The 15,279-nt window shown below is 38.4% G+C and overlaps 1 protein-coding gene across 1 annotated transcript in view; it reads left to right on the top strand.

Annotated features, from left to right (window-relative positions):
• spg11 (SPG11 vesicle trafficking associated, spatacsin) overlaps window positions 1–15,279 on the top strand; it is a 79,147-nt gene that overhangs the window by 46,542 nt on the left and 17,326 nt on the right. The window contains exons 35-37 of the mRNA XM_062546598.1: window positions 4,413–4,520; window positions 5,304–5,472; window positions 5,638–5,714. Of these exons, the coding sequence (XP_062402582.1) occupies window positions 4,413–4,520; window positions 5,304–5,472; window positions 5,638–5,714 (354 nt within the window). The remainder of the gene's footprint in view (window positions 1–4,412; window positions 4,521–5,303; window positions 5,473–5,637; window positions 5,715–15,279) is intronic.

Raw genomic sequence — 15,279 nt, 5'->3', positions numbered from 1 at the left:
CCCCTCCCCCTCCCCTCGCGGGTTCTGTATCATTGGTCCGACATCCTTTAGTCCGACATCTCATTAGTCCGAAAATTAACCATTGTCCAGAGATCCCATTAGTCCGACATCCCATTGGTCCGAAAAAAAGAGGCCCATTAGTCCGACCATACAATAAATAAACAAATACAGACTTTGGTCTATTTCCTAAAACTCCGTCTGCCACTGTTTACAGTTAGACTGATGTGACGCTATTTGTAGTTTGATTTCAATAGCAGGGACATAGTGTAGTGTAGTGGGTGCGTGACTGTCACACAGGTGACCCAGGCTTGCATCCTGTGATGACCTTCATCTAGGATTAGATGTGTTTTATATTTTTGCAAACGAACATCGAAGCTAACGTGTTTCAATCTTATAAACTTTCTTACGACAAAACCACAAATCAGCCTACATTCCAAATTAGGCTACATAGCCTATGAGGAGGAGACACACACGCACACAATATGCCCACAGACGCACTAGGCTACTCACAGAGGAGCATTCGTTATTTCACACTGGACAGCACTCCGGCAATTTGCCATCGTTTCAGCAGTTCGGTCCGAGGTTTCATATTTGCGGCACGGCGTTCAATTTTAGGCCGGGAATATTCCTATAGCCTACACTATTGCCGCCTCCATTGCAGTGTAAATCTGAGCGGTCAATGTGCCAGCTTTTGTGTGATGGGTGATGTCGATGACACTACATTATATATTAGCCTATTGTGTCCAACTCACCACATAAGATTTAGATCTGACTGATCAAAAGCAGCAATAGTAGAGAAAACATATTATGACAATCTTTTTATTCCACAAAGCTTGCAGTCATTTAACGTTGACTAACACTGAATCCAATTGGTTGCCGGCGTAGGGTATCCTCCAACGATAAAACAAAGCATGAACTTATGAGCGTCTGTCCTATCAAGCTTTACATGACCACATTAACGGCTGTTGGCCACATTTAGAAGCTGTAGCCTACATAGCGAACATAAACGTAAGGACAATGAACTCTTACCTTTATGGTCTAGGCTACAAGTTATCCACAGTTAGTCCACAGTTATTTCCATCGTGCATTCTTCTCGATATGAGCTAGAAATAGAGCCTTGCCATATTCTTCTATCACACAGGTCTGACTAAATTCAAAGTTTCATTCCAGAAACATGTAGTTTTAATTTGGTGGTCCAAAATGTCGCGCAACAGTGACACTGCCACATTGGCTTAGGTGCCATTTCTTAAATATTACATTGTTTAATTGCATATAATATCTCAGTAGGTCTCATGTAATATCATTGTAGGTATATGTACTTATTTATATGTATTTTTTTTATATGCACGCACACCCCACCCGAATGCGCTAGGTGATGGGGGCGTTCTGAAGAGGGTAGCAAGTGCGTATGTGAGATTTTGAATCTGTGGTGCCAGTAGGCCTAGCCTACTCAGTGCTGCGGCAACGAGCGTTTGTAAATGTTTTCCTGCGAGTTTGAAACTAACAATAAAGACTACTGAGGAAACGTATTTTCACATTAGTTAAACGCTGTGCGCAGTTTGGACCGATGCGTTACCAAACAGAGGACGCACAAAGAGAAAAAGCCTTCGCGGACTCACCAGATTTGGTGAGATCGATTAGGCTTCTTTTCTGTGTTTTCATATTGCTTGGTTTAGCAGAGAGACCCCAATCGCATTTTCCCTTTTTTTCTGAGCACTATATTTTTAGTTTGCTACGTCGCGGGACGTTTTGTTGGCAGCGGCCCTTTTGTTTTCCTGGATTGGATTATTGACTCTTGTGCGCAGTCCTGGCAAAATACAGGATATCTTTCGTTTAGTTTGGACTTTTAGGTTAATTTTCGGGACTGACTGAAAGGGGGAATTGCAACGCTTGGGATTGTTTGGGACATCTAATTGTGTGTGAATATAAAGCGCCGCTGTGCACGATCTGGGTTATTGTTTGGTGTGTGTCTTCCTTTACTGTTAAACCGAAGAAAGCAACATTGTTTCATTGTTATAATCAAGAGACGCACTCAGATGTGTAGTTTACATTGTACTTCATTCTCAGAATTATCTGTGTATTGCCATTCATATTTAGTCATTCAAAAAAACCTTTGTGTGTTAAATTAACACAGCCGAAGGTAAAAGGTTGATTGTTACAACAGGCTAGCACATTTCCGCCTGTTTTTAGACACACGATGCTGCAAAAAAAGGCGTCTCCTCTTTTCCGCGAATTTTGCATCTTTCAGTTTCAAGTCATCCATGCATCTCTACTGTGTATGGTCGAACCAATGGGACGTTGACCAATGGGTCTCTTTTTTACGGACTAATGAGATGTCGGACTAATGGGATCTCTATTGAATGGTTAATTTTCGGACGAATGAGATGTCGGACTAATGGGATGTCGGACCAATGGTCTGTCCCCCCCCCTCGCGGTTGCCAGCTGTAGGCTGCAGGATCCAGCAGGAACGTAGGCTGCTACAGCTTCCAATGGCAAGTGCTAATGTTGTTTTCCTCAGCATCTCAGCATAATGTCAGAGAAACAGACTCTGATGATGCATTGCTAATGTTAGGAATGACGACTCGCTGTTTTTATTTCTCAAACAATAGGGCTCGGGATTGTGACGTGAAAACTTCGTGGGCAGCCATATTGGCAGCTTCATCCTTAGTTTACTATGGATTTACTCCCGCCTATTAGTGTGTTCCTGTTACTTAGTTTTTGCCTTCTTGGTCGTATGTTGCTGTGTAGTGGGGTGTAACAGCACAACCCACGATCGCAAGAGGACAAGAATCGCTAATACTATAAATTGTCTACTTGTCTTCTGCATCTAAATGAATGGATTATTACGTTCGGTGTGCTACCAACATGGCGGCAATATTCCTAGAATGCAACGCGTGTGCCCGAGCCCATATGACTTTTTTCAATTCGATGACCCACCTCCTCCATATACTAACATAGCGTTACTTTGCACGAACATGCAGAACTTTGTTCGACTGTCATGAATATTTGAAATGTCCATTTACATATACAAGTAAGTTAGCCAAACATTGACAAATCTTACCTGTCCAGGACCAAATTAACAACATTGACGTCTGTCTTCAAATTCTTCTTGGTTTTCAGCCGTCTCAATCTCCTATACAAATCCTTGTTTTATTTCGGACGTATTTCGGATTCATAATGAGGTCTTTTAGGTTTCATGTCAGAAATTTTTTATCCAACATGTTTGTACAGCTGGTAACTAGCAGAGCTGGCAACCCAGATGCCAAAACGCTACTGACTTTGTGATTAGTAGATACAGTGGGTATAGTAAGTATTCACACCCATGCTAAAGTTGACTAAAAAGAGGAATATAAAATCATCTTTTGAGAATTGATTGTAATGCCTTAATTCAAAAAATTAGTAAAAATCAAACCGCTAAGGACACTAATTTTCTTTGTGATTGAAGAATGTATCGTAAATAGATAAATGTTCTTCCTTAAATACAGGTTGCATAAGTATTCAACCCCTATGTTAAATTCCCATAGGAGCAGGAGGATTTTTTATATGTTTTTATTTTTAAAGGCCAGCTATTTCATGGATCCAGGATATTATGCATCCTGATAAAGTTCCCTTGGCCTTTGGAATTAAAATAGCCCCACATCATCACATACCCTTCACCATAGATAGAGATTGGCATGGTGCTTTTTCCAGTTAGCCAATTAGCCTGTTTGATGCTCATTGACCTCAATGCAAATCAAACAGGCTAATAGGCTAACTGGAAAAAGCACCATGCCAATCTCTATCTATGGTGAAGGGTATGTGATGATGTGGGGCTATTTTAATTCCAAAGGCCAAGGGAACTTTATCAGGATGCATAATATCCTGGATCCATGAAATAGCTGGCCTTTAAAAATAAAAACATATAAAAAATCCTCCTGCTCCTATGGGAATTTAACATAGGGGTTGAATACTTATGCAACCTGTATTTAAGGAAGAACATTTATCTATTTACGATACATTCTTCAATCACAAAGAAAATTAGTGTCCTTAGCGGTTTGATTTTTACTATTTTTTTGAATTAAGGCATTACAATCAATTCTCAAAAGATGATTTTATATTCCTCTTTTTAGTCAACTTTAGCATGGGTGTGAATACTTACTATACCCACTGTAGGTGTAGGGCGGCGCATCAGAACAAAGCACACCATAACATCAACATCAGTTGAGGGCTGCAACTTCACTTTTAAATGACAATATCCTGGCTGGACTACTGTTGTCAGTGATATACATATCTGGGCCATTTTATGATTAATTGGAATACTTTTCTTACATATGGTTCCTTTAACTCTTTCTGTAAAAACAATTACCACCAACGTTGTTGTAAAAAAAAAAAAAAAAAAGAGTTTGCTTGAACTTCCCATGTAAATCCTACAGGTACGCCTTCTCACTGGCATTGGGAGGTACAATGAGATGACGTACATATTTGACTTATTGAACCAAAATCACTGCTTTGAGATGCTGCTCAGGAAGAAGGTGGAATCGGTAAGTATTAAGCTCATAAGGAATCATACTTTACATCAACCCATGAACCTGCTGTTTTTAGCATCTGGTGAGCAACATGAGCATTCTATGCATGCAGGCTATACTATTAGGCTACTCCAGATATGGTCACAGGCTAAATTTCTACTGTCTACAATACATTAGCCTACAATTTATTAAAATTTTGCAGTATGAATTAAGGTACAGTTTACTTTTAGTGTAGAATTAAAGAAAAAAGACACTGACTCATTTCTAATGTGGCTAATTAGCATCCCTTTCCATTAGCGCCCATTATAAAGAAAAAGCTGTTGTTATGTTACAAAATAGCAAAACAAAAGAGTTTTACTCTTTTTGCATAGGAGATGATTATGATGACGATGTATTTGAGAGTTTAAGACAAATTTGTTCGTCTTTGTGCTATATTGGAACTTCATTCAGTATAGTTTTCATAAGTGGTCAGACTACAGTATGTAATTAGCCTAATTCGCCACATTCCGTTGAAGCAACACATTCACCACTGAATTTTTATACGAACTTTGTGATTGATAAAAGACATATTTTTCTCTCTCTTTATCTCTCTCTCTATATCTGTCTACAAATCCATCTGTGAATATGTCTTTGTGTCAAAAATCTTTGAAACAAACTTTGCATGTTGCATCTCTATTTTGATAGCCAGAATACCGAAATATGGTCTGTGCATTTATTTATTCACAGTAGAACCTTCATGTTTCTCTGTTACATGTCTGCTATATATGTTGTATGTCTGATGTCCTATATGTTTTGTAGAACACCAGGCTCAAAATTGCTCTACTGGACTACATTAAACGTTGCCTGCCATGTGACAGCGAGAAGCACAATATGGTGGCACTGTGTTTCAGCATGTGTCGTGAGATTGGAGAGAATCACGAGGGAGCTGCTCGTACTCAGCTCAAAATTATTGAGTCCAAGCCATGGAGTGAGTAAAGTCTTTCAAAAGTAACTTAAAAAATGATTTTACAGGAAAGTCTGAAATGCTGTTACCTTTCATCACCAGAGATTCTGTGAAAATATGATACAGGTGATTCTGTGACAGAATCAGAACAAATGTTTTTCACCAACCGAGATCTTGTTTCATGTGCAGTTGTGACAGCTGAACTCAAGAGTGCCCTGATAAAGGTCCAGACTCTCTTTAAAGATGCTGCTGAGAGTCTCTTCAAGGTATGTTTTTTGTTTTTTTTATCTTAATCCTTGAAGGTCTCTCTCTTTTCTACATGCAGAAATACTGACGATAAGCTTCAAGCAAAAGTTGTTAAGCCTCCAGCACAGCTTCTTAAACTTCTGTATAAACTTTTTGCAATACCACCGAGAGCCAAATACACTTGCTGGGGTTTTCCAGTAAACAGCAACAGGGTATGCTTAGAATCCGCATCCAATGGTTCACTCATTATGTTTCAGTGTTTCCCCTAGAATTTGTTCTGCGACGGTGTACGTACTGTACACGCCGCCGCCGACTTGAGCTTCCAAGAAGCTTTGGATTCCCTGCCAAGGATGCCGTGGGAAGCTTTGGACATTTTGGCCGCTCTGACGTGGTAGCATTCCATGTTTGATCATGTTCGTTGCTGGTCGTTTGCCGGTGAACTGCGTCATAGGTCATTACCATAAAGTTGAGCCAATTTCAACTTTCTGCTTGACGCTCAAGTCGCTCAAGACACTCAAAACACGACGCCGACGGATTTGCCGCTGCTTGCAGCTCAAAGAAACTGGCTTCCATTGAAAATGAATGATTTCCTGAATCTTTGGAAGCTCAAGTTGGTGGCGGTGTGAACGCACAGTTAGTGACTGTAAGGCCAGCTTGAGCCTCACGGTTTTAAGATAACTTTGTAGCATCAGCACAGCATAAGCATGATGAAATTCATTATGTTTGTTAAAATAAATGCTCAAAAGAACTCAAAGAACATATATCTTGGATCGACTAGTGCAGTGCCCATACGAACAATGTTTTCCAAGAAACTTGTAATTAGGCCTGCGTTGATGCAGGTAGATCATGTTAGATTGGCGATGATGTTTTTACTCACTTTGCAAAGTAAAAGAGTGAAGGGGAATGGCGTTTGAGTTGCAGCTAATGGCAATATTAGACCCATTGCATAGGCTACCCGTGCGTTTTTGCTGTTGTTGGGAAATGACGAAATAACCGCATGGCCATGCTAGTGCTATTTACTCGGAAGTGATGTTTGAATGAATGTTATGCCCATAGCCGATGTCCAGATAGAGTCAAGAGCCGCTGTTTTAAATGCAAATTTTAACAGAATGCTACCGGCGTGTGTGTATCAGGATATTGTGGCAAGATCAGCAACCTGATCAGGCAATAGAACAGCTAAGGCGCTAGGCAACCGCCGTTGTTGAAGTAGGCTAGCCTATGCAACGTTACGTTACAGCCTGCTTACCAACATAGGTGCATGTGTGTCGGACTCAGCCTGTTTATCCAAGATGAACAATCTTGAAACGGTCCGTTGTTTAAGTGACTGTGAGACATAGTGATTTCCATGAATGGCAACACGTGAGTTTGTCAGCGAAATGGGCTTTTTTCCCTATATGCTGGAGTAGCCTAAGTGAGAAGGGGAGTGGCTGAGTGCGGAGAGCGGTAGAATTGTGGGATTGCAGTAGAGTTGTATTTTGCTTAATTTAGCGATATCTTTGTCATTTTTTGTTCAAAAACGACCAAACTTTGCACTGCACTCACGCATGTCATTAGCAATACATGTGTCAAATTTATGGTCAGTCGGATGAGTGGTTTGAGAGTTATGCATGGAACACACAGACAGACAGAGTGACACACAGACAGACGTTCCTTGTATATAGGAATAGATAATAGATAACTAGAAATGCAATTCCAAGGAATTACCAGTGCATGAAATGCAAAAATAGATAGATAATGTAGATATGGTTACTAAGGTGTAGCTAGGGTAAACATGGTGGTTGCATAGTTTACAGAGAGTTGATAGTGTGAAGGTAGACAGTTTAAAGCTGAAACATTCCCAGTTCTAACTTAACTAATGATTACTATTCATGGTTATGTTAACTATGGTAACAATGATAACCAGGTTTATTGGTTAACTTAGCTACTGATTTCATGCAGTAATGGTAAAAATGTTATATATGCTAACTATGCTCACAGTGCTAACCAGGTTGATTAGCTAACTTAACTAATGATTTCTAGCAGTTATGCTACAAAATGCTAACTATGCTAGCAATGCTAACTATGGTAACAATGCTAACTTAAACTAACAATGCTAACCAGGTTGATTAGCTGACTTAACTGATGATTTCTAGCAATAATGCTAAAAATGCTAACTATGCTAACAATGCTAAAATTGCTAACAATGCTAACCAGGTTGATTAGCTAACTTAGTTGATGTTTTTTTGCAGTTATGCTAAAAATGCTAACAATGCTAACCATGCTAACTAGCTAACTTGCTAGTGAGGACTTTTATTTTGAAACATTTGCTGCTAGGGTATCCATGGTGGCCACTATCAGGAAACAAGAAGTTACTGCAGTATAATCATGTTGGTTGCTATGGAAACGGTCATAAACGCTTAATTTTAATGGTTGATATGTTGGTTGCTAGGTACATGGAGTTTTCGTGTAGTTGACTGGAGGCATAGTTGATAACTGACAGTTGGAATGGTTGAACAGTTAAATAGTTGAGTAGTTACAATGGTTAAATGATTTAATAGTGTATTATTGCAGTGAGGACCTGTATTTTGAAACAGTTGTGGACAGAGGAAGAAGTGAAACAGGATCTGTAGTCTTAATGAGATTGTATGCTTAAAGCCTGAGACAGAAGGTGCCTCTCATATAGCGTTTACGCGTCCTCTCTCGCTCCTCGATCCTCACTGATCTACATAAAGAATTATGGAGCGGCAACAATGGGATAGTCTAGCCCTTCTTCTATCTTTCTTTATGTAGATCATTGAGGATCGAGGAGCGAGGGAGGACATATAAACACTGCTTGAGAGGCACCCACAGTAAATACTTTAAAAGTTGTATGTAGATAGTCTAATTAATGTTGATAGACAGAATGTTTAATGGATGTTGATAGGCAGATTGTTTAATAGATATTGATTGACAGTTTAATGGGTGGATGAGTGAATGGTCTGAAGAAGATGAATGGATTGGAGGTTGGATGGAATGTGCCTTATATTCTTGTTAAGAGAGACACTGATACAGCTCTCTGAGAGTAGTTGATACAGGTGTAATCAATTTAACTGGCTAGTCTTAAGAGTGCCAGAGTGTAATATGCTTAAAGCCTGAGACAGAGTAAATAATTTTAAAGTTGAATGTAGATAGTCTAATTAATGTTGATAGACAGAGAGTTTAATGGATGTTGATAGGCAGATTGTTTAATAGATGTTGATAGACAGTTTAATGGGTGGATGAGTGAATGGTCTGAAGAAGATGAATGGATAGAAAGTTGGATGGAATTAGGAAGACTTATGTTGATACAGTTGATACAGGGGAACAGAAAATGTAGTCTCGAGAGCCAGTGTAAAGCCTGAGAGAGAGAGAGAGCTGCTGCACCTGGACTGGCCACCTGGTGTAACATTCTAATTGCTGCCATGATGTCATAATGAGCAATGTTAAGTCTATGGGGAAATTGTCATTTTAATTAATTAATAGTTTAAAAAGTATAAAAGTTACAAAGTTGAAAAAAATAAAGCCCACATGGCGTAAGTAAGACCTACGCAACAGCGTTTGAATGAAGTTTCTACGTTAAACGGTTGAAGCTGCATTAACTGCGTTAGAAGAAGAAGAATAATAAGAACTAGAAATGCAATTCCAAGGAATTACCAGTGCATGAAAATGCAAAAATAGATAGATAATGTAGATATGGTTACTAAGGTGTAGCTAGGGTAAACATGGTGGTTGCATAGTTTACAGAGAGTTGATAGTGTGAAGGTAGACAGTTTAAAGATGAAACATTCCAGTTTTAACTTAACTAATGATTTCTAGCAGTTACGTTAAAAATGCTAATTATGCTAGCAATGCTAACTTTACTAACAATGCTAACCAGGTTGATTAGCTAACTTAACCGATGATTTCTAGCAGTAATGCTAAAAATGCTAACTATGCTAACAATGCTAAATTTGCTAACAATGCTAACCAGGTTGATTAGCTAACTTAGTTGATGATTTTTTGCAGTTATGCCAAAAATGCTAACAATGCTAACAATGCTAACCATGCTAACTAGCTAACTTGCTAGTTAGGACTTTTATTTTGAAACATTTGTTGCTAGGGTATCCATGGTGGCCACTATCAGGAATAAAGAAGTTACTGTAGTAAAATCATGTTGGTTGCTATGGAAACGGTCATAAACGCTTAATTTTAATGGTTGCTATGTTGGTTGCCAGGTACATGGAGGTTTCATGTAGTTGACTGGAGGCATAGTTGATGATAACTGACAGTTGGAATGGTTGAACAGTTCAATAGTTGAGTAATTTCAATGGTTAAATGATTTAATAGTGTATTATTGCAGTGAGGACTTTTATTTTGAAACAGTTGTGGACAGAGGAAACAGTAAACAGGATATGTAGTCTTCTGAGAGACTGTATGCTTAAAGCCAGAGAGCTGCTGCAGGTGGGGCTGGCCACCTGGCATAAGATTCTAATTGCTTAACGACCCGATTGTGATGTCATAGAGGCCAATGTAAAGTCTATGGGGAAATTTTAATAGTTTTTAATTTATAGTTTAAAAAGTATAAAAGTTACAAAGTTGAAACGTACAAAGCACACATGTCCTAAATAAGACCTACGCAACAACGTTTGAATGAAGTTTCTACGTTAAACGGTTGAAGCTGCATTAAACACGTTAGAAGAAGAATAATAAGAACTAGAGAATGTAATTCCAGGGAAATTACGAGTGCATGAAAATGCAAAAATGTATAGATACAGTAGATAATGTAGATATAGTTACTAAGGTGTAGCTAGGGTAAACATGGTGGTTGCATCGGTTAAATAAAGCTGATAGTGTGAAGGTAGACAGTTTAAAGCTTAAACATTACAGTTCTAACTGAACTAAGGATTTCTAGCAGTTCTGCTAAAAATGCTAACAATGCTTACTATGCTAACAATGTTAACCAGGTTGATTAGCTAACTTAGCTAATCATTTCTAACAGTTATGCTAAAAATGCTAACAATGCTAACCAGGTTGATTAGCTAACTTAGCTAATCATTTCTAGCAGTTATGCTAAAAATGCTAACAATGCTAATATGCTAACTAGCTACCTTGCTAGTGAGGACTTTTATTTTGAAACATTTGTTGATAGGGTATCTATGGTGGCCACTATCAGGAATAAAGAAGTTACTGTAGTAAAATCATGTTGGTTGCTATGGAAACTGTCATAAACGCTTAATTTTAATGGTTGCCATGTTGGTTGCTAGGTCCATGGAGGTTTCATATAGTTGACTGGAGGCATAGTTGATGATAACTGACAGTTTGAATGGTTGAACAGTTAAATAGTTGAGTAGTTTCAATGGTTAAATGATTTAATAGTGTATTATTGCAGTGAGGACTTTTATTTTGAAACAGTTGTGGACAGAGGAAACAGTTTAGGATATGTAGTCTTCACAGAGAGATTGTATGCTTCAAGCCTGAGAGAGACAGAGCTGCTGCAGGTGGGGCTGGCCACCTGGCATAACATTCTAATTGCCCTATTATGATGTCATAATCCAATGTTAAGTCTATGGGGAATTTTTAATAGTTTTTATTTAATAGTTCAAAAAGTGTAAAAGTTACAAAGTTGAAAAATATATAGCTGAAGTGTCCTAAGTAAGACCTACGCAGCGCAGTTTGAATGAAGTTTCTACGTCAAACGGTTGAAGCTCAATTAGACGCACAAAAAGCGTTAGAAGAAAAATATCAATAATAAGAATAAATCGGATAACAGTAGAGTGCATTTTCATGCACTCTAACTAGAAATGCAATTCCAAGGAATTACCAGTGCATGAAAATGCAAAAATAGATGGATAATGTAGATATGGTTACTAAGGTGTAGCTAGGGTAAACATGGTGGTTGCATAGTTTACAGAGAGTTGATAGTGTGAAGGTAGACAGTTTAAAGATGAAACATTCCAGTTCTAACTTAACTAATGATTTCTATTCATGTTAAAATGTTGATTAGCTAACTTAGCTAATGATTTCTAGCAGTTACGCTAAAAATGCTTATTATGCTAGCAATGCTAACTTTACTAACAATGCTAACCAGGTTGATTAGCTAACTTAACCGATGATTTCTAGCAGTTATGCTAAAAATGCTAACTATGTTAACAATGCTAACTATGCTAACTAGCTAACTTGCTAGTGAGGACTTTTATTTTGAAACATTTGTTGCTAGGATATCCATGGTGGCCACTATCAGGAAACAAGAAGTTACTGCAGTATAATCATGTTGGTTGCTATGGAAACGGTCATAAACGCTTAATTTTAATGGTTGCTATGTTGGTTGCTAGGTACATGGAGGTTTCATGTAGTTGACTGGAGGCATAGTGGATGATAACTGACAGTTGGAATGGTTGAACAGTTCAATAGTTGAGTAGTTTCAATGGTTAAATGATTTAATAGTGTATTATTGCAGTGAGGACCTTTATTTTGAAACAGTTGTGGACAGAGGAAGTAGTGAAACAGGATCTGTAGTCTTAATGAGATTGTATGCTTAAAGCCTTAGACAGAAGGTGCCTCTCATAGCGTTTAGGCGTCCTCTCTCGCTCCTCACTGATCTACATAAAGAATGATGGAGCGGCAACAATGGGATAGTCTAGCCCTTCTTCTATCTTTCTTTATGTAGATCATTGAGGATCGAGGAGCGAGGGAGGACATATAAACGCTGCTTGAGAGGGACCCACAGTAAATACTTTAAAAGTTGTATGTAGATAGTCTAATTAATGTTGATAGATAGAATGTTTAATGGATGTTGATAGGCAGATTGTTTTATATTGATTGACAGTTTAATGGGTGGATGAGTGAATGGTCTGAAGAAGATGAATGGATAGAAGGTTGGATGGAATGTGCCTTATATTCTTGTTAAGAGAGACACTGATACAGCTCTCTGAGAGTAGTTGACACAGGTGTAATCAATTTAACTGGCTAGTCTTAAGAGAGCCAGAGTACTCTTAAAGCCTGAGACAGAGTAAATAATTTAAAAGTTGAATGTAGATAGTCTAATTAATGTTGATAGACAGAGAGTTTAATGGATGTTGATAGACAGATTGTTTAATAGATGTTGATAGACAGTTTAATGGGTGGATGAGTGAATGGTCTGAAGAAGATGAATGGATAGAATGTTGGATGGAATGTGCCTTATATTCTTGTAGAATGGAGAGACACAGCTCTCTACTGAGAGTAGTGGATACAGATACAGGTTAGTGGTGTGTCGGTCGCGAACGAATCAGTTCTATCGAACGGGTCTTTAAAAAGAACGACCTGAACTAGTTCACGTTAAACTTTTTCTTCGTTCGTCCCCTCGTTCGTGCCTTTCGTTGCTGTGTCCACATCAACCTACTGCTGCTGTGCCAAACCAATCATAAATGTTATCTGTACTGATTCTAAGACGTTCTCATCGAATTAGCCAATGAGAGGCAGGAAAGCATAGCAACCGTTTCCATGAAAGAAAACAAATGTATTTCGCGAGTGGTAGAAACTTGGTTGCTAGCTACATATTAGCAGAGTGTTAACGTTGGGTAATGAAGGATCTTTGATATTAGTGGTGGATTAAACATGGCCATGGTAGTTCAAAACCATACAAATATAGCTAACAACTTCATATGTGCACTTTTAATCAACAGTGACCACGTGTATGTCAAAGCATGAGCTACTAACGTTCGTCGTTCATCTCGTTCACGAATCAGCATTTCTCCTCGTTATAGCTCACTAGCTTGCAGCAGGCAAGGTGCTGTCTCTCGTTCAGTCAGTCACTCGTTCTTGCCTTGTTGGCTGTAGTTTTATGGCTCTGTAGCCTAAATGGCCACTTGAAACCGTTTTATTAATATAATCGTTCTGCCAAGCCTTTAAACATGCTTGTCAGAATATGATTGTTTGTTTATTTATGAATTGACACGTTTTTTTTTTTTAAATAATAGCTGATCTAGCCATAGTCTTCTAGCCTACTTTATCCAGCCAACCTTCAATGTGTCAATTCAATGTCAAGGCGAATACAGTGCTAGGCTGTTGTGTTGTCAAAGAGTACACATAATATATTTGCCTTTAATGCTGACCGTTTGCACGATCGTTTGTGAACGAAGGGAGAACTGTGCATGCCATGATTCACGCTGAATTACATTATACCGGAAATACAACTGAACGAACGTAGGAACGAACTATAAGAACGAATCATCTTGGCGAACTGAACGACGCGAACTGTGTCTTCACCGCGAACGATAAAATCCATCACTAATACAGGTGTAATCAATTTAACTGGCTAGTCTTAAGAGAGCCAGCCTGAGACAGAGTAGATTGTTTAAAAGTTCAATGTAGAGCGTCTAATTGATGTTGTTGATAGGCAGACTGTTTAGAATGGGTGGATGAGTGAATGGTTTGAAGAAGATGAATGGATATAAAGTTGGATGGAATTAGGAGGACTTATTTTGATACTGTTGTGCACAGAGGATACAGGGGAACAGAATATGTAGTCTTCAGAGAGGAGCCTGAGAGAAACTGACAGTTGGTGCCCAGGTGGCTGACCAGCTGGGGTAACATTCTAATTGCTGCCGTGATGTCATAATGAGCAATGTTAAGTCTATGGGGGAAATGGTGATAGTTTTTAACTAATAGTTTAAAAAGTATAAAAGTTACAAAGTTGAAAAATACAAAGCACATATGGCATAAGCAAGACCTACGCAACAAAGTTTGAATGAAGTTTCTACGTTAAACGGTTGAAGCTGAATTGCGAGCGTTAGAAGAAGAAGTTTAATAACTAGAGAATGTAATTCCAGGGAAATTACGAGTGCATGAAAATGCAAAAATGTATAGATACAGTAGATAATGTAGATATAGTTACTAAGGTGTAGCTAGGGTAAACATGGTGGTTGCATAGTTTAAAGAAAGCTGAGTGTGAAGGTAGACAGTTTAAAGCTTAAAGATTACAGTTCTAACTGAACTAATGATTTCTAGCAGTTATGCTAAAAATGCTAACAATGCTAACTATGCTAACAATGCTAACCAGGTTGATTAGCTAACTTAGCTAATCATTTCTAACAGTTATGCTAAAAATGCTAACTATGCTAACAATGCTAACTATGCTAACAATGCTAACCAGGTTGATTAGCTAACTTAGCTAATCATTTCTAGCAGTTATGCTAAAAATGCTAACTATGCTAACAATGCTAACCATGTTAACTAGCTAACTTGCTAGTGAGGACTTATATTTTGAAACATTTGTTGATAGGGTATCTATGGTGGCCACTATCAGGAATAAAGAAGTTACTGTAGTAAAATCATGTCGGTTGCTATGGAAACGGTCATAAACGCTTAATTTTAATGGTTGCTATGTTGGTTGCTAGGTACTTGGAGGTTTCATGTAGTTGACTGGAGGCATAGTTGATGATAACTGACAGTTGGAATGGTTGAACAGTTAAATAGTTGAGTAGTTTCAATGGTTAAATGATTTAATAGTGTGTTATTGCAGTGAGGACTTTTATTTTGAAACAGTTGTGGACAGAGGAAGTATGAAACAGGATCTGTAGTCTTAATGAGATTGTATGCTTAAAGCCTGAGAGAGAGAGAGAGCTGCTG

This window comes from Sardina pilchardus, chromosome 10, assembly GCF_963854185.1.
Source record: "Sardina pilchardus chromosome 10, fSarPil1.1, whole genome shotgun sequence".
NCBI lineage: Eukaryota > Metazoa > Chordata > Actinopteri > Clupeiformes > Clupeidae > Sardina > Sardina pilchardus.
This window is presented reverse-complemented; position numbering and strand designations above follow the sequence as displayed.